General features: G+C 52.5%; 1 protein-coding gene across 4 annotated transcripts; it reads right to left on the reverse strand.

The window, feature by feature from the left end:
* Positions 1 to 1,745: 1,745 nt before the first annotated feature.
* Positions 1,746 to 17,619, reverse strand: RPAP1 (RNA polymerase II associated protein 1). 4 transcript variants are annotated; one of them, XM_057724456.1, is made up of 25 exons: positions 17,575 to 17,619; positions 16,531 to 16,788; positions 16,082 to 16,230; positions 15,717 to 15,806; positions 15,152 to 15,272; positions 14,322 to 14,543; positions 13,245 to 13,424; positions 12,125 to 12,240; positions 11,739 to 11,837; positions 10,498 to 10,599; positions 10,112 to 10,279; positions 9,675 to 9,857; positions 9,414 to 9,548; positions 9,152 to 9,322; positions 8,486 to 8,643; positions 7,879 to 8,037; positions 7,525 to 7,726; positions 6,994 to 7,103; positions 6,515 to 6,710; positions 6,163 to 6,315; positions 5,791 to 5,933; positions 4,448 to 5,204; positions 2,565 to 2,741; positions 2,369 to 2,428; positions 1,746 to 2,262 (listed from the first exon to the last, which is right to left on the reverse strand). In XM_057724456.1, exons 2-25 carry the CDS (start codon positions 16,709 to 16,711, stop codon positions 2,113 to 2,115), a joined length of 4,182 nt encoding a protein of 1,393 aa, XP_057580439.1. In that variant the 5' UTR covers positions 16,712 to 16,788; positions 17,575 to 17,619; the 3' UTR covers positions 1,746 to 2,112. The 4 variants fall into 4 exon arrangements, with proteins under 4 accessions (XP_057580439.1, XP_057580440.1, XP_057580438.1 ...); XM_057724457.1 differs by lacking the exon at positions 17,575 to 17,619 and adding an exon at positions 17,404 to 17,551; XM_057724455.1 differs by lacking the exon at positions 17,575 to 17,619 and adding an exon at positions 17,244 to 17,383.
* Between the last annotated feature and the right edge of the window lie 165 nt (positions 17,620 to 17,784).

Raw genomic sequence — 17,784 nt, forward strand, 5'->3', positions numbered from 1 at the left:
TCTTCCTCATTTTTTTGCTCAAAATACCAATTTTGAAGGCTGAGGCCTGCTTGATATAAAACACTGAAGAAAAGAAGTTATAGTAGTAGCTACTTGGTAGTCTCTGAGCGTATAGTGCTGGGTGTAGACATACAGTGATTTTTTTTAAAAGACTGGTACCCATGCTCTATTTAAGTTTCACTATGAGGTCCCAGAATTTATTTTGCAAGGTCCCTGTAAGCTAATGGTTCTCAAAGTGTGGTTGGTTCTGTACAGCAGCAGCACCTGGGAACTTGTTAGAAATGTAAATTCTTGGGTTTCACGCTAGACCTACTGAATCAGAAATACTGGCGGTAGGGCCCAGTGATCTGCTACAACACACCGTCCAAGTGATTTCTTTTCACGCAGTTTGAGAAGTACTGCTCTTTGCAAATATGGGAGTTGCCTAGTAAAACATACATAATTCTGTGTTCAGCAGCTCTGTTTACGGGGAGTGGGTTCTCTGCCTACTGAGGGCATACAGCACTCACCCTGACCTGTAAACACGATGATGGTAACTAATGTCACTCACACAGCAAATGATACTGTAAGAAAGCTTAGTGTTGGAATTCAGACAAAAGAACAACCTAGAAACTGCCAAAAGGAAGAGATAAACCGATGAGCCAGAATGTATTTTCTGATCCACTCCTTTCCAGGCTTTGCCTACCACCAATAAAGTCCAGAGTGTAAGGGGTGTTGTAGAACAGCACTATAAACAATGTTCTACACCCTCCCTACTGCCCACCTCAGCCCCACCACCAAATTCATGCACTGGAAATGAATCCCCAAATTGAGCATATTTGGAAGTGGGGCCTTTGGAAAGTGATTAAGTCCCAAGGGTTCCACCTTCATGAGTGGAATGGGATTAGTGGCCTTATAAAAAGAGGCCCCAGGGGAGTTCCCTGGTTGCCTAGTGGTCAGGACTTGGCGCTTTCACTGCCGTGGCCCCAGTTCAATCCCTGGTCGGGGAACTGATATCCTACAAGCCAAGAGGCCCAGAAAAAGAGGCCCCAGAGAGTTCCCTTGTCCCTGCTGCCATGGGAGAGCTGTCTATGAACCAGAAAGCAGGTCTTCACCAGATACCAAATCTGCCAGCACCTTGATCTCAGACTTCCCAGTCTCTAAAATTGTGAGAAGCAAACATCTGTTGCTCAGAAGTCACCCAGCCTGTGGTATTCTATTACCACAGCCCAAACATATTTAAGACAGATAGCTACTGCACCAGTGTGATTTTTGGCTGCTTCTTGTCTCAGGATAGCAATTGATGGGAACAGGAAGCTATGAGGAGACAAGATGCTGACCTCATTAAGGATACCTACACTCCAAGTGGACTGCTGAGAGCATCCTATTAGAAGGGCCCTCTTGGGAACGTCCCTGGCAGTCCAGCGGTTAAGACTCCGCGCTTGCACTGCAAGGGGCGTGGCTTCAATTCCTGGTTGGGGAACTAAGATCCCATATGCTGCATGGCCAAATAAATAATAATAATAATAAAGTTTAGCTTAAAAAAAAAAAAAGTGCCCTCATTCCCAACAGCATTGCCCTGGTGTGGCTTTACTTCAGAACTGGGACCCACATTTTTGTTGTCCCAGATGTGGACTCAGTTTTCAACCCCTAATTCATGATTCCTCCCCCATCTCTCTCACAGTAGTCCTACTTTCCCTAGGGAAAACCCATCCCTCGATACCAATCCTGAACTAATACATCCGAAATCAGCCCAAATCAGATTCCCAGAAGATTAAAAAAATTCTTTACTTCAACGCACAGTTCCAGTATTTATATACTCTGGCCTCGGGTGGGGAGAGGGAAAGAGGTGTAGTTAGTTTGTCTTATGCCCAAGAAGGGGTATGTAGCTAAGCCACCCTTCACTCCCAGCACAGACCCTCAGAAGTCCCAGATCCTGAGCTCTGGATATCAGGATATAAGGGTAGGCTCACCCTGTTCCAAAAAAGCTCAAAGATCCTGCTCCCAGGAAGGCAAGCCTTCTACTCTTTTGTTTCCTGCCCGCTCTTAGGACACACAGCCCTTCTCTCTGGCCAGGCATCTGTTGGTGAACTCCAAGAGAATGTATCCATCTCTGCACCTGCAGCAGCTCTGCTAGGTCTCTGATACCCCATGTTGGAGCAACCCTGAAATCAGTTTCTGGAGGTACTGCTGACGCAAAAGGGGCAACTGGGGATACAGCTCAAAACCCTCTGGAAGGGAAGAATTAGGAAGCTTATAGTGGAGAAGGTGCTGCCGGAGACCCTGCAGAGAAGGAAGAAACTTTATGAAGTGGGTAGTGAGATCCCGTTGAGATCTCTGTTCCACAAGACCCTTCATTCTCCCCCCTCCAAGATGTGCCCTGCCTTACCTCATCTGCCAGCAGCCAAGTTTTCTGCAGCATGCTCCTGCGGGCAGCCTTTATCTCGTCCTAGAGGCAGGACAGGCAGAGGTGGCACCGGGCCAAGGGCCTATCACTGTCCTGGCCTGGCGCTCGCCTCCTCCCCAGCTGGCCCAGTTAAACTGTAGGCTCCCTTCCTCCCTCTGGAGAAGGGGATGTAACTTACTGAGCTCTTTGGGTCCTGGGAGAAGATGAAGCTGTTGATATGAGCCACAGCCACAGCATAGAGCACAGGGCACCAGCGTGGATGGAGTGCACCAGTAACCAGAGCCCGGAAGTAGAGCTGAAGGAGGGCCAGGTTGTCTTCAGGAGGCGCTGTGTAGCACTCCAGGGACACAGGCAACTGTGACAGGGAAATGAGACAAGCTGAGGGTGAGGGTGGGGATGTGTACCACTGGAAAACAGGGTGGACGGTTGATGGTCACATGAACCAAATCATGAGGGCAGAGATCTGGTCCTAGACAGACATCCGTCCCTCTCTACCACAAGGATCAAAGCTAAAGACTAAACACCAGGAAAGCAGCGGAAACCGGGAAAACTATAAGCAGTTGTGAATTTCTACTGCTACCACTACCTGTTTAATTTAAAGTTTCAAAATGTCATTGTCAGCTGCTCAATTCTATTACCAAACCTTTCAAAAGCTCATGTTCTTTGGAATAGTAATTCTGTTTCTAAAAAATTATTCTTAATTCCACTCAGAAAAGATCGTGAGTTTATGTCCAATGGTGTTTATCACAGTGTTACTTAAAATAGCAAAAAATCAGAAGCAACTTTCATGCCCACTAAGGGGTTCTGATAAAATAAACTGGGATGCACCTGCACAAGGGAGTATTATGTAATAAAACTATTGACTCAGACTATTTAATGATGCGAGAAATACTTATTATGTAACGTTAAATGAAGAAAACATTATGCAGTGATCCCAATTTTATAAAAATATATATGCACAGGGACTTCCCTGGCGATCCAGTGAAGGTTAGGACTCTGTGCTTCCACAGCAGGGAGTACAGGTTTGATCCCTGGTCAGGGAACTAAGATCCCGTAGGCTGTGCAGTGCAGCCAAAAAAAAAAAGACTAAAAAAAGATAAATCAAAATCAAAATAGTTACCACTGGGCAGTGTGATTATGGGTACCTGTAACATTCTTTTTTTTTTTTTTTTTTTAATCTATTCTTTTTCCTTTGGCCACACCACACAGCATGTGGGATTTCAGTTTCCCAACCAGGGATCGAACCTGGGCCCTTGGCAGTGAGAATGCAGAGTCCTAATCACCGGACCACCAGGGAATTCCTTGTAACGTTCTTTTTAATTCTTAGAAATATTTCATATTTTCTTTTCATTTTTTTATACAAAATATACATCTACACATTACATACATGTATTAAAATGTTTATATTTCAAGCTTACCAAAATAAGTTATAATGAAAATAAAAAACCAAATCTTAAAAAAATTAGTAATTCCTTACAGCTTGCAAGTTTAACTCCTTAGCCTGATATCTAAGGTCCTCTAAGACTTTACTAGCTTTGTTTCCAACAAGTTCCCAAGCTGATATCTGTTCTAGACTCCTTCCTCCTCCCATCCTGTCATATTCCTTCCTGCCTCTGAGCTTTTGCTTATGCTGTTCCACCAAATACATTCCAGCTTTCTCCATAACAATCCAAATTCTACCTAACTTTCTGTGCCCAGGTCAATTCCCACTTCTTCCACAAAGCCTTCTCTTCATGAGAAGCCCACTTTGATCTTTCCCTTCTCTGAATCCTGGCTTAACAGCTAGAATCTGAATAATTGAGAACCATGTTGGTTTTAGTACATCTTTTACAGACTGTAGCACCTCATCAGCAAGAAGCGGTGCCTTGCTAATAATAACGAACACCTGCTGTGTGCCAGAATCCACGCTAAACCCTTTTCATGGATTCTCTCAATCGCCTCAAAGCCTCCAGGAGGTAAGACAAGGAGCCTGAGGTCCAGCAGAGCTCCCCACGGCTCAGGACTGCCTCCGAGGCCCAGGGCAGGACGCCCATGGTGGGCCCTGCTGGGCTGAGAAAGTACCTGGGTCAGAGGCAGGCCCAGAGCTCGCAAGGCTCCCACGTGCTCCCCAAAGAGGGCGAGGCGCAAGGTGACACTGAACCGACGCTGCAGAGGGAGGAGAACCAGAGCCCCAAAGAGGTGGTCCCCAAAAGACACAGCCTCAAAATGCTCCAGGAAATCGGCATAGAGGTCCGGGAAAGATGTCAGGCCAGGAAGTGGGCAATCCAGGTTGAGGCTTGGTAGGACTTCAGGCTGGCAGAGCCAGGCCAGGAGGGCTGCCACCAGACGTTGTATTGGGGTCTCCCGGAACAATTCACTGTCCACCAGGAACATACACATGAGCCGTGCCAGGCGGGCAGCAGGAGGCACAGCCCAGAGGGCCTGGGGACGCCAGCTCTCCAGGACTAGCACCCACTGCAGGGCCCGCATGGCTGTGCCCACAGTGTCAGCAGGAGGCAGCCCCGAGGGGGTGTCTGAGGCCCGATGGTAGAGCTGAATCAATGGCAGGAAAGGCCAGTCAGTGGGCAGCAGAAGCTCCTTAGGCACAGGGAGCAGCAGGGCGGGGACTCGCTGGAGCTCCCCTCGGTACAAGGCTTGAGACGCTAGCAGGCTGGCTCGGGCCAGTGAGCAGTGGGCCAGGTAGCAGCTGCGGATGCTGGGGAGGTCCTGGCAGGCCTGAGCTAGTAGAGCCCCTCGCCCACACCCGAGGGCCCTGCCGTTCCCTAAGGATAGACGGTCAGAGAAGTCGGCTGCCTCTGGACCCCCTGATGCTCTTTCCCTGTAACAGAACCCAAAAATCAAAAATGAGGGCTAGAACTACGAGGCCATGCCAGCTCTCCAGGGCTTCCCAGAGGCTCCCAGGTCTAATCCTGCTCCTCCCTGTTCCCCTAATAAGCTTCCATGTAGTGCGTATAGCAGTTAAGAGGATGGACACTAGAGCCAGTCACTTAGGTGCACGTTTACAGAACTTCCCTGTGTCTCAGTTTCCTCATAGTAAAGTGGGGATAATAATAATAATAATAATACCCATCTCACGGTACAGGTAAAACAATTAAAATAGAGACAGTTAAGGGATGACCAGACAAAGAGTAAGCACTGAGTAACTGTTAGCTGTTACAAGCGTACTGCTAATTTATAACCATTTTCCAGCCACGCAGTCACATGAGTCTCATGATAATACTCTAGCATGTTATCCTCACCCTCACTTCAGTAATGAGGAAACGGAAACTCACACAGGTTAAGTGTAATCCATGGAAAAAAGGGAATTAAACCCAGGTCTCCTGGCTCCAAATTCAGGGCTGCTCTGTCAACCGCCACAGCAGCCTCTCAAAGGGCTGAGTTGATGCCACCAACCCTAGACTTACGGGAGGAACTCCAGCCGGAACACACAGCTCAGTAGGAGCTCATGGGCGAGGTGCTCGCTTCCAGGCAGCAGCCGGCTCAGTAGGGCCAAGGCCATGCCGTGATAGAGGGCGGCACTGGTGGCTGACACTGGCTGGAGTGTTGCCTGTGGACAGAAGAGGGGGGAAGAGGGAGCAGGCAGCGGGGGTGTGGGGGGACAAAGCGAAGAGCAATGAAGAAGAGAGTATGTGCTGATGGGCACAGGTCCTGGGCATGTCTGTAGGAAAGAAGGAACTGCATGGCCTGCCAGGAGCAGCACAAGTTCCGGAGAAGCAGGATGGGGATAATGGGGAGTGGGGGTGGGGACAGAAGTATGGGGGGTTGGGGGCACCCACCGCTCTCTGGGCCAGGGTGAGTGCCAGGTACTGCAGGTGGTATTCGTGGCGCAGAGCCCACGCAGAGAAGGCTGTGAGATGTGGAGCAGCCATAGGAGCCACACATCGGCGGAAGTAGTTCTGGAGTCCTGGGGCTGCCAATACGGTAGCCAGCTGAGGAAAAGCAAGCTCCAGATTCAGAAGGTGACTGTGATGCCCTCTGGGGCTCCCCAGTTGCCCCTTCCCCACCCAAACTCAGAAAAATGGGTGCTGGCAGAAGAGGGCTCTCTTCCCCAAGGGGCGCCGTCCCCCGTTCTGACTCCTGCCATCTTGGCCTCCTGCCTGGCCCCACCAACCAGGCGCCCAGCCTCACCTGGCCACACAGCCCCCTGTGGATCCGGCCCAGGGTGTTGAAAAGAGAGAGAAGGGCCGTGAGGAATGGGAAGGGTGAGGCTGAGCCAGCCAGACTGAGAGGTGGGTGGCCTCCTGCGCAGCGCAGTGACACGAGGCTGGAGAGAGCTTCAGGGGCCAGAGCACAGGACTGTGGGTTGCAGAGAGGGGAGCAGCACCTGGAGGCAGAATGGAGAAGCTGAGAGGGGCTCTGGCCTGATGTGTACCAGGCTGGAAAGAGCTGCTTGGTCGACAACCAAGGCCAGCAGGAACTTGGCCAGACAGACCCGTGCCCATGTTCCTTGGAGCCCCCAGCTGCTGCCTGCTGGGGATTCAGGTTTCCCTCAAGCTGAGGGGTTCCACCTGGGATGCACCAGGGAGCTAGGCCCAGGAGCCCCACAAGGAGCAAAACTGCCTCCCCCCCCCGCCCCGCCCCCCGCCCACCACACACACAGTACATACCCCAGCGCATCCCACAGGCTGCCCAGAGGAGGCTGGCTCAGCAGGGGCAGCAGCAACTCCTCTGACAGGCGCTCCATGTCCTGAAGCCAATCCCCTGGGCACAAGCCTGGCTGGAAGACCAAGAGGCGCACTGAGCCGATGGCCCAGGACCCCCATTCTCCCAGACACTGTGTACCCAGGCCACGCCCACAATTCCAAGCGTCCAAGAGTCAGTGTTGAGAGGTTTCTGCCTTCTGACCCTTCTGGAGGGAAAGAAGACCCTGAGGTTGCTCTGGCACCCACTGTCTAGGGGTCTTGAGAGAGCATAAAGGCTCCAGAGAGACTGATCTGCTATTTGGGGTTCTCTGGTCCCCACCAACATGGCTCCTTGGAAACTCCACTGGATGTGGAGGTGGAAAGAGGAAGAAAGGAGGGAAAAGGTGGAGGACAAGGAGGGAGGTATGGAGAGGTGGAGACAGGGAGAAAGAGAGTGGAGCACTAAGAAGGAGGCAGGGCACCCAGGACGGTGGAAGGCAGGCATTCGACACTCACCTGCTGGCTCCAGGCCTGGTAGTAGGCATCCAGGAAGAGCAGGCAGGCAGTGGGCACTGGGCCCAGGGCGCTCCACATCTCAGGTCTGGGCAGCAACTTCAAGGTCTGTCTTAGACACGGCTCTACGAGAGGCTGGAGCCCAGACACCTGTGTCCAAGTGATTGAGCAAGGGGTGGCCGACAGGCTGGCCTCAGCAGAGTCACTACAGGAGAGCCGAAAGGGGCCACAGTGAGGATCTGGCTGTCTGGACTCCCCTCTAAGCTCTGGCCACCCTCTCCCTGTGGGGGAGCACCCCCACCGGTCCCAGAGCTCCTGGCAGGATGTCCCCGCTGGCAGCTCAGGGCTAGAGCCTACCTGCCGGGTTCAGGGGCGGTGCTGCCGGCTGCCAGGGTCAGCTGGGTGAGAAGGGTGAGCAGTGAGGCTATCCTCTGCAGGGCCAGGGGCCGAGGGGGCTGGCTGCTGAGCTCCTTCGGCGCAGCTTGCAGGGCTCGCATCAGCACAGGGTATAGCTCCCTGGTTGGGGGAGAAGGACCGCCCTTCAGAGTGAGAAGGGAGATGGAGACGGAAAACACAAAACAAGGCCCCGCCCTGGGCATCTGCTGTCTGACTGAGGAGGAGCAGGAAGAAGGCCCAGGGGACTCTGGGAAGTCTTTAAGCAGGAAGGCTGGGGGCTGAAGGCAAGGAGGCAACCCCTCAAGACTTTCCCCACCATAGGGAATTTAAATCTGATTTCACCAAGATACCAATGCTGTGGTGCACAGAACGTGGTTAAGCCAGCTTTGTTCCACTCTCCCCTGGCTAGTCCTGACTCCCAAGTCCTCTTCCTTCCTCCCAGAATCACCTCTCTCTCACGCTCAGCCTCCCTTCGAGCTTGAACCTGGAGCAAGGCTGAATCATCAGTTCAGGCCAGAGTGCAGAGCCAGAGGGGTCTGAGAGGGAGCCTACCCTTGTCTCTCCTCACCTGTAAAGGTCACTGCCCTGGCCATAGGAGGCGGTCACAGCCCACAGCCGGAAGGCTTCCGTGCTCAGCATCTCGGCTTCCTCTGGGGGCAAGGCCAGATCCTGGGGAGCCTCAGCTATAAAGCGGCACAGGCGACTCCGGAGGTCAAAACCGCTCAACTGTGGGTGGACAGAGAGTCTGGGGATCAGGACCAGCTGGGAGCCTCAAGTTCCAAGCCTCAGGTTCTCTCACTACAGAGACTGGCTCAACTCAGCCCTGCTGGGGCCCCTCTGGTGCCACAGGGTCATAGTTCTGCACTAGGGTGAAACTATCTCATCCATCCCTCCCTTCTTCCCTCCTTCGTTTTAGCAAGCACTTGCTGGGCATCTTTTCCAGGGCTACTTGGCTACGGGTGATGGATCCCTATTTATATGTGGCCCTCCTGGCCTGGGCCCAGGGAACAGAGAGCCTTCCCTTCACATAATGAGAGCATAGCAGGCCTATGGGATACACTAGGCTCCAGGTGGCTAGGTTCCTGCCTGGGGGTTTCTATTGCATTTCTAGGCAACTGGAACAGATACAAAGAGAAAGATGGCCTGACTGGGCCACCCAGAGTGCAGGGGCCATGCTTAGTCCCCAGCCCAGCCCTGTCTCAAGCCCCCATCCCTTGCCCTGTGTCCTGCTCACCAGCCGGGCAGCAATATTCCGACCAGCTGAGGCGAGGACACGAAGCAGTTTCATGGCAGAAGCACAGGGCACTCTGTGTAGACTGGGGGTAGGTCCTACTCCCATGGGGGACCAGCTGGTGGGCAGGAACTCTCGAACCACGGTCTCTATCAGCCGAGGGCACTCCAGGACCTGTGCAGGCCAGGAAGGAGAGAAAGGCAGGGAGGCTGAGGGTCAAGAGCAGGCCCAGCGAGGCTCTTTGCCCAGTCCCTGCCTCTCTCACCCTTGTGGCGGACTCCAGGGAATGCCGGGCCAGGCGGATGAGCACGGCCAGGATGTCGAGCACCACAGCAGGTCCCGGACAGGTCACCTCCAGCACGTAGCGCAGCCGAGGCAGCAGGCTGGTAGCCAGGAGCCCCTGAGGATTAGAGACACGAACCCACTGCCAGATACAACTGGGTCCCAGGCCTTGATGACCCCTCCTGTCCAACATAGGCTGGCCCTGGAGGTCATGGGACCAGGACAACTGCCCCAGCACTTTTACCTTGATGACATCACGTCGGGCCAGGTCAGATGGAGGCCGGTTTCCTTCCTCAGGGCTCTTCCTTTTTGCCTTTTCTGCTGGGGGCTCTTCATCCTCATCCTCGTCCTCCTTGTCCTCCTGGCTGGGCATCAGAGGGAACACCAAAGTTCCATGGTACCAAGAAAAGGTGCTGTCAAGGAGCCCCTGCCAGAGGGAAGAGTGTGAAGGTGGGAAGAGGAAGAAGGGATCAGGCCAGGAAGCGGGTCCAGAAGTAGAGAGCAAAGCCACCCACAAAGGACAGAGGCAAGGCTCCTAGGCTTTGGGGCCCTTAGGAGAAGGTGCTGCCGCGGCCACCCCGTTCTGTGCTCTGCCTGGCAAAGCGTCACCAATGAGGGCAGGCCCAGCAGAAGGCGCACAGAGCCTGATGCCTCGAAGCCTCATTCCTGTGCCTGCTGTACCTCATCTCCAGGAGCCACCAGCAGAACCCGAAGAGCCCGGACAGCAGCTGCGATGACTCCATCTATTCTGTCATCCAGGGAGAAGCGCAGCAAGAAGAGGAAACCAGCATCCAAAAGGAGGTGCAAGACACTGCCCATTAGCCGGTCCCCAAATTCACCAGCCTGGGCCTTGACGGTAAGAGGATAAAACCTTGCTGAATATGCTGAAGTTACAGTCTTTGTCCTAAACCCTTCACTCACCCACCTAGGACCCTGGGTTTGTCCCATTCCCAGTGAGACCCACAGACAGCTGGTGTACGGGCCAGTGAGTCAGAGTGAAATAGGCAGGAGGTGGGAAAAATCTAAGGGGTGGGGGGTGGGCAGGACCAGGCCAACAGTCCACTTACCCTGCTAATGACCTGCGCCAACACATGCAGTGCTAGTGCTCTTTGCTGGGACACCTGGCTGCGAGTCAGGTGAAACAGCTCCTGAAGGGAGTACCCTGCTCTCTGGAATAGGAACAAGAAATCAGACGCAGCCAAGACACAGGATAGCACCCACCAACATACGCAACCCCCATGTGTCATGCACTGAGTCAGGTGTCAAGGTGAAGACAAAGAAAAGTAAGCGATGTCTCTTGCCTCTGCTCTTCATGGATCCTCAAACTGGTAAAGAAAATAAGACTTGCACACAAGCAACCACAGCATAAGGCAGACTGGGAGGGATGTAGTAAACGGCGTTTAATTTGCAACCACAGAACAGGAGAGAGAGAGAAGGGGGACCTGGAAAAGTGATGTGGTCTCAGTGGATGTGCAGAGCTCTGATGGCCCTGCATGCAGCAGAGGGTGAAGGCATTCCCTGCAGTGGGCTTCAGGAACTGAGCCCTGGAGGCCCTTGAGCACAGGGGGTAAGTGGGGAGAATGCAGCAGAATGTGCAGCAGGAGTGAGGGAGGCAGAGCCGTGGGGTCAGCAGGGACAGATGGCGGAAGGACTGTTCCGTCGGGTTGAGGAGCCAAGGCCTTATTCTGGGAGCATTCCCTGAGTGATGAAACCTTCTGAGGCAAGGGACAGCCTGAGCGGGGCCAGAGGAAATCGGTATGGCAGCCCTGTGGGGGAGCGAATGGCAAGACAGAGTGAGTGGAACATGGAGACTGAGCAGACAAGAGGGAGCAAGGCTCTGATCAAGGAAGCACCGGGGGCGGGGAGGTGACAAACAGAGCATTGGCAAGTTCTGACAACTCACTGGAATGTGAGGGAAGGAAAAAGATTCCAAGCCTAAGAACTGAAAGGACAGGAACTTCCCTGGTGGTCCAGTGGTTAAGACTCCAAGCTCCCAACGCAGGGGGCCTGGGTTCGATCCCTGGTCAGGGAACTAGATCCCACATGCTGCAACTAAGAGTTCGCATGCTGCAACTGACGATCCTGCATGTGGCAACGAAGATCCCACATGCCACAAGTAAGACCCAGAGCGGTCAAATAAGTAAATAAATATTAAAAAAAAAAAAAAAGAACCAAAAGGACAGCGAGGCCATGAACTGGAACAGGGCGTACAGAAGGGCCAAGGCAGCTGAGCAGCGGTCCTTCTCCACATGGTTATTAAAAGTACTTCCTGAGAGCTGCCCAGTACGGCCTGGACCCCACATCTCACCTCTGCCTCCTCTCCATGGTGGTGCAGGCCCAGATGGGTGGGAAGGTCCACATCGGGGGCCAGCAGCTCTCCCTGAAGACTGAATCGGGCCTGCATCCTCTAATGGGTAGAGAAAGAGGACCATGGGCTGCAGGCAGCAGCAATTCCCCACACACATTCCTCACCTTTAATCCCAGGCCTCTCAGGACCTAGGTCCTGACTCTACCTCTGACCGGAAGTGGGGCTCCTCTGGCCGTAGGGGCCAGGCAAGAAGAGCGGGCTGAGCACAAAGGAGAGATGTTTCTCAAGCTCGGGGGAAGAGAAGGGCCTGAGTTCTGGATGCAAGAGCAGCAGCCCCACTCACTCTCACCCCACCTTGCCCTTGCAGGCCAGCCGGCCCTCCTCACCTCCTGAGTCTGCTGCCGCCGTACTGCAGGCAGGTCCTGGGTCCAATGGAGCTTCTCCAGCTCAACAGTGTCCATGTGCAGCCACTCTTTCTGCGGAGTCACGGGCAGTGCCAGAGCTGCGACATGGAAGCAGAGTAGTGTTCCCTAAGGGGCTCAGCTCACTGATCCACCAGGGTCCCGGCCATCATCCAGCAGCTGCCACCTCCACCTCTGCCCAAGGGTCTGGCAGCCTCTGCCCTCAGAATAGCCCAGGGGCTGGAATGTCTGATATGGCAGAAACACGCCCTGTCCTGGGCTCTAGCCCCTTGCTGACCCCAAAGATCTGTTGGGAGGAGAAAGACGAAGCAGACAAGATAAGGAAGAGAAGAGACAGGGAGCAGAGGCGGAAGGGAGGACCACATACAGCAGAGAAACCACAGTTCTCCACTCTCTAGTACCGACCTTCTAAAGGAGCAGGGCAGTGGGGACAATGAGTAAGGGGCAGCTATACTTTAGCAGAGCAAGATACAGAAACACATACCTGCAATGTCCTCCTTCTTCCTCACCCCACCCAAACCCCATCCAACCTGCTCAGCTGGCCTAGAGCTCATCCGGGGGCAGGAGGTTCCCAGCTCTCCTAATTCAGTTCTTCTTTTGTTCATCACTAATAAAATAATCCAGTTCCTGGAATATGAGGGCTTCCACTGGCCTCTCTGCTTCAGGTCTGGCATGTTCACAAGACCTACGTCAGACCCTTCCTCTCCCGCCACCTTGCCATTATCCTCCCAACACTAAGAGCAGAGGCAGAAAGAACTGTGGGATGGATGGAGCCAGAGCTGGGGCAGCTACTGCAAAGGCAGGGGGCAGATGGTCTGGTGGGGGAAGAGCCATTAAGCCATTGCACTGTACTGTCTCTTACTAGGGAAGGGGGAGAAGGAGCAGTAACAGGACAGGAAAACAGGAAGCATGTGCAGGAAGAACATATGCATCAGCAAATGAAAACTGAGCTCAAGCGGATAATGAGGATTAACATTAGATGTTCAAGGACAGAGAAGATTCTCTCTCTTCCCATCTGCCAGGCCTAGGAAAAGGAATACTTTCCTCTACTTTCATTCCCCAAAAGTCCCCTCTTCCTCCAAACCTGGGGCTCCTGGCTCCAGCACATCTTCCTGCCTAGGCTCACTGGCAGAAGCTGGCGCAATAGGCTCCTTTCCAGTGACCTCAGCAGAGGGTCCTCCTGGCCTCTGCTCCCCCGCGGTCTTCTCTTCCGCCTGCTCACAGGTGCGGTTGTGAGATCTTAAGAAGGCAACCAAGCTGGGATCTAGAAGAGAGTGTGGAGGGGAGAGTGGGTGGGGGCAGATTCTCCCCAGCCTCCTATAGACCTGAAACCTGTTGAATACTGCCTGTCTGTGGGCGCTAAGGTCAAGACAAGCCACTTCCCAGCCCTGGCCTGAGCCCCTTGGGCTCTCTTGCAGCCTCGATGACCTATATCTGTCATGGGACCTGCTTGCCCACCTATCCCTCCATTCTTCACAGTCCCCTGGTCCAGGCCTCTCTGCCCATCCCTGTGCTAGGCTTCAGGTCAGAGGTCCGAAGTAACGGGCTGTGGAATAAATGAAATCATTGCTGACTAGGGCCAAAAAGAAGGCATTTAGGGAAATAGTTTCTCACTTTCAGCTATTTTACTTATTTACACACAAATATTCACTAAAAACCTAACATATGCTATGCTCCATATAAGTGCCAGATACACAGTTTGGAACAAGATTGACTTTGCACTACTGTTTTGGTGAACAGAAACTAGGAGGGAGGTATAGTATAGCACAGCATCACATAATAGAGTACCCTGTAGTTGCATTAGAGTGCAGCCAAAATACAGTGTATACTACACTGTGGTAGTACAGTATACATGGTATAGTGGTTAAGAGCACAGCGCACGAGACCAGGTAGACCTGGGTTTACATATCATTAGTGTTCCTTAACAGGATGTCATACCAGGCTGTGTGACCCAGGGGAGAACTTCTTAAAGTTTTGAGCCTCAGTTTTTGTTTTTGTTTTTCATAAATAAATGAGGTTGGTACCACCTGCCTCACAGGAAGTTTGAGGACAGAATGAAATGCATTATAAAGTACTCTGCCTGGCACTCACAGTGCGCCTTCCTCAATAAAGGGCAGTCCGTTCCTAGCATGGTCTTGGTAGGAAAGGCTTGTACCCATACCAAGCTGAGCCAGTAACCGCTGCTGTTCCTGCAGGATCTCCTCCGGAGCCATGGCTTGCAGTCTTGCTACGTTTTCTTCATGGATGGTCTGGGCTTCCTGCTCAGCCTTCGGGGTTTTGAGCCCCTTCCCTGTAATCAGATGGGGTCCCTGGAAGCTGCAGATGTTCCATGGAAGCTGGCTGCCCTGCTCCTTAGGTGTGGGTGCCCCACAGGTTGCAGCACCTGGAAGAAGGATACAATCAGTTTCATTGTTTCACCCCAACTAGGCCTTCTGGCCCTCTTCTCTAATCCCATTAGCTCTGGAGATGGATGGAGGCCCCAGAGTTTTCCCAGGCACAGAGTAGAGACCACCCCTGGCGGTGGCACAGGACTCTAGGCACCCTGGGGCTGGATGGGGGTGATGACCTCTCTACTCATTTTTCCCCTTGGACTTAGAAGTTCCCCTCAGAAACATCCCACTTTCTGACTCTTCCCTTGGATGTCTAGGCAACCGTCTGTCTCCAGGGTCCTGCCCCCAGTTCTTCTGCTAGTAATTAGCATCGTTAAAGAATCTTGGCCTACGTCTTTATTTTACAGCCTCTACCAGACACTTCTATCCTCTTCCTTTCTCCTACAGTCAAGTAATGACCTGCCTTCTCCCTGCACCTAAGACCCAGATGTGGACCCAAGCTGCCAATACTCAGTACTCTAAGTGGGGATATGGGGTGGCTCCTCTTTAGATGGCTCAAATGCACTTTGGATTTGAGGCAGGGAAGATGTGCATCCAAAGATGACTCTACAATTGTGTATTACAAAAAGGCTGAGCCCAAACCTCTTCAACCCCCGCTCACCCTCTGCTGGGTCCAAGGTAGGTGTAACTTCTCTAACGGGTGGGACCTTGGCTTCAGATGCTCTCCTTGCTGCAATTTCCTGGGCAAAGATACTTCTCTTACCAGATGTTGTTGGCTTCCCCTATGGGGCAAAAAGAAAACCCAGGTGATTGAAGCTCATTACCCCATTCTCTTCTCAACCTCTTTATACCAAGGTCACTGGAACAAAGAGATACAAGAGAATTGCTTAATCTCCAATGGTCACAACCCCAGTCCTGAGAAAAAGCAGGGCTCTATAGAAGTATAGGTTTTGAAGTCTGACAGATTTGGGTTGTATTTCTGGCTCTTCTATCTATTAGGTGTGTGGTGTTGCACAAGTTATCAGTTTCCTTATTGAAAAATGGAGATAATGACACCTACATTACATTGCTGTTATGACGATTAAATGAAATAATGCATATAAAGTGCCTAGTGTAGTGCTATTTTAATGATGGAACTTATCATTAATATGATCTACCTGGGGAACATGCCCTATGATGCTTACATGACTGTCCCCTAAACACCATCTAAGGTCACCTCAGCCTACCTGTCTCCCCTGTGAGCGATGGAATACAGGAGGGAAAGCAACGCCACTGGGCACAGGCAGATTCACAGCCACTGAACTTGTATCTCGTTCCTGCAGCAACAAAGCAGTGAAGATACAGAGATTTCCCCAGGCTGGACCTTACCCCATTAGCCTCAGTTCTATATGACTAGAACCTCACCCTAGGGAGTCATGAACTCACCTTGCTTCTTAAGGCACAGTGATTCTAAACCAGCCCCCAACCTGACTGCTGGGGGATAAAGTCCCATCTTTATGAATCACTTTGTAGTCAGTAAAGCTCACCACCCACACCCAACATCCTTGCTACCCTAGGATGCCTCACCCCACTCAACCAGAGTGAGACGCACAATAATCTTAGTCAAGACAGCAGTGATGTGCTGATCGTGCCTGTTCAGCCTCTCTTCAGGGTCCTCATGTTCAGGCAGGGGACAGCTGGGGCTGGGCCTGGCTCTCTTTGGGGGAGCAGGAACCAAAGCTGGTGGCAAATCTGGGAGATCTGAGAAAGAAAAAAACCCAGGTGTGAGGTTACTCACATCTTCCCAGGAAGAGACTGAGGGCTAGGGGGAAGCCAGAGAAAGAAAGGCAGCTGCTGTGGAGCACTGGCTCAAACTGTGTCACCTGGGCAAGGTAATTAACCTCTTTGAGCCTCCGTTTCTTCACATGTAAAATGCAGCTGCAGCAACAGAGATTATGCAGTTCTGAAATAATGATGGGGAATCCAGCCACATCAGGAAGAGGGAGAAGACCGTGAAGTTGTACTTCCCTTCTTTCCAACCTCCTACCCACAGCCACTCACTGTCCAGCATCACCACATCCCGATGATCCTGCAGGGGAGGCTGGTCCGGGTTAGCATCACCACCTCTCCTAATTCCTTTCTTCACCAGTTGTACTGCTGGGGCTGCACCAGTTGCAAGAAACTGACTCTGGAAGCGCAGCAGGTCCACCTCAGACTCCCCTGGCTTTGGTCTCGACAGCATCTTGACACTCCAGTTGCCTCCCTAGTGCGATTCTTTCCAGCACTGCTTCAGTGTAGGGGATTCACTCTCATTCACCCCTAAAAGCAATAAAGATGATGGGCCCTCTGCAACTGAACCCTGATTCTCTTTTTTGTGCATCAGAGAAGGCTCCTTTTCCCTGGGTTCATGTGGACTCATTCCTCCTCATTCATACCTTATTGCCATTCCCTCCTTACTTAGCCCTCCCTGATGTCAATAGCCCAGGAACAATATTTACTGCCAACTTAGGTTGTTTACAATCTGTGGATGGTAAAAACTCTCAGGAACAACCATAGGGGACCTAAGGAAAACGCTGTCAGGAGCCAGGAGGATATAGGTGTCATACCAGGGAGTGATGATTCGGTATCAAACTGGTGGGGACATGCCTGGCCTAAAAGTACTCAAATTATTAAAAATCTTTGGCTATAAAAGATCAATATATAAAAATCATTTGTATTTCTATACACTATTAAAGAACAATCAAAAATGATATTAAGAAAACAATTCTACTTACAATAGCATCGAAAAGAATAAAATACTTAGGAATAATTTTCATCAAAGCAGTTCAAGACTTATACTCTGTCGGGCCCCACAAGGCTCCCTAGGGCTCTACGGTCGCGCGCGCTCCTGGACCACCCTCATGAGCAAAGAGAAATCACGGAGTCTCAGCCTACGCTGCCCGCGGGGTGGAGGGCCGTGCCCAGGATCTCCGCACCAACGAAGCCGCGGCCTCTCCTGGCCAGACCAAAGACACTGGGGCAGGCTCCGACAAAGAACTGGATACCCTGTACCAGAGCCCTCCTCCGAGATCTCCTGCAGTCCGTCCCGCCAGCCCAGCAACCTACTCGCTCTAGGACCACCTGGGCGCCGCCATCTTGCCCCGCTTCCGCCGCCACTAGTTTTGAGCTTCCGCCCCTCAGCCCGGCCCCGCCTCGTCAGGGCCTGGCTCCGCCCACTTTTGGGAGGGGATTGCCCTTTCCGTGTTCACAACGCGCGAGCACGGAGGTGTTCCGCTTGCCGCGTCCGACCCCAGCACGAAAGCCCTAGGCAGACGC

This window comes from Hippopotamus amphibius, chromosome 2 (assembly GCF_030028045.1).
Source record: "Hippopotamus amphibius kiboko isolate mHipAmp2 chromosome 2, mHipAmp2.hap2, whole genome shotgun sequence".
NCBI classification, from domain to species: Eukaryota; Metazoa; Chordata; class Mammalia; order Artiodactyla; family Hippopotamidae; genus Hippopotamus; species Hippopotamus amphibius.

Coding starts and splice junctions, on each gene's coding strand:
- RPAP1 (XM_057724456.1), bottom strand. CDS start 16,711: ATGCTGTCGAGACCAAAGCCAGGGGAGTCTGAGGTGGACCTGCTGCGC. Junction 7,104..7,524: donor ACCAGGCCTGGAGCCAGCAG/GTGAGTGTCGAA, acceptor TTGGTCTTCCAG/CCAGGCTTGTGCCCAGGGGA. Junction 2,263..2,368: donor CTTGGCTGCTGGCAGATGAG/GTAAGGCAGGGC, acceptor CCTTCTCTGCAG/GGTCTCCGGCAGCACCTTCT.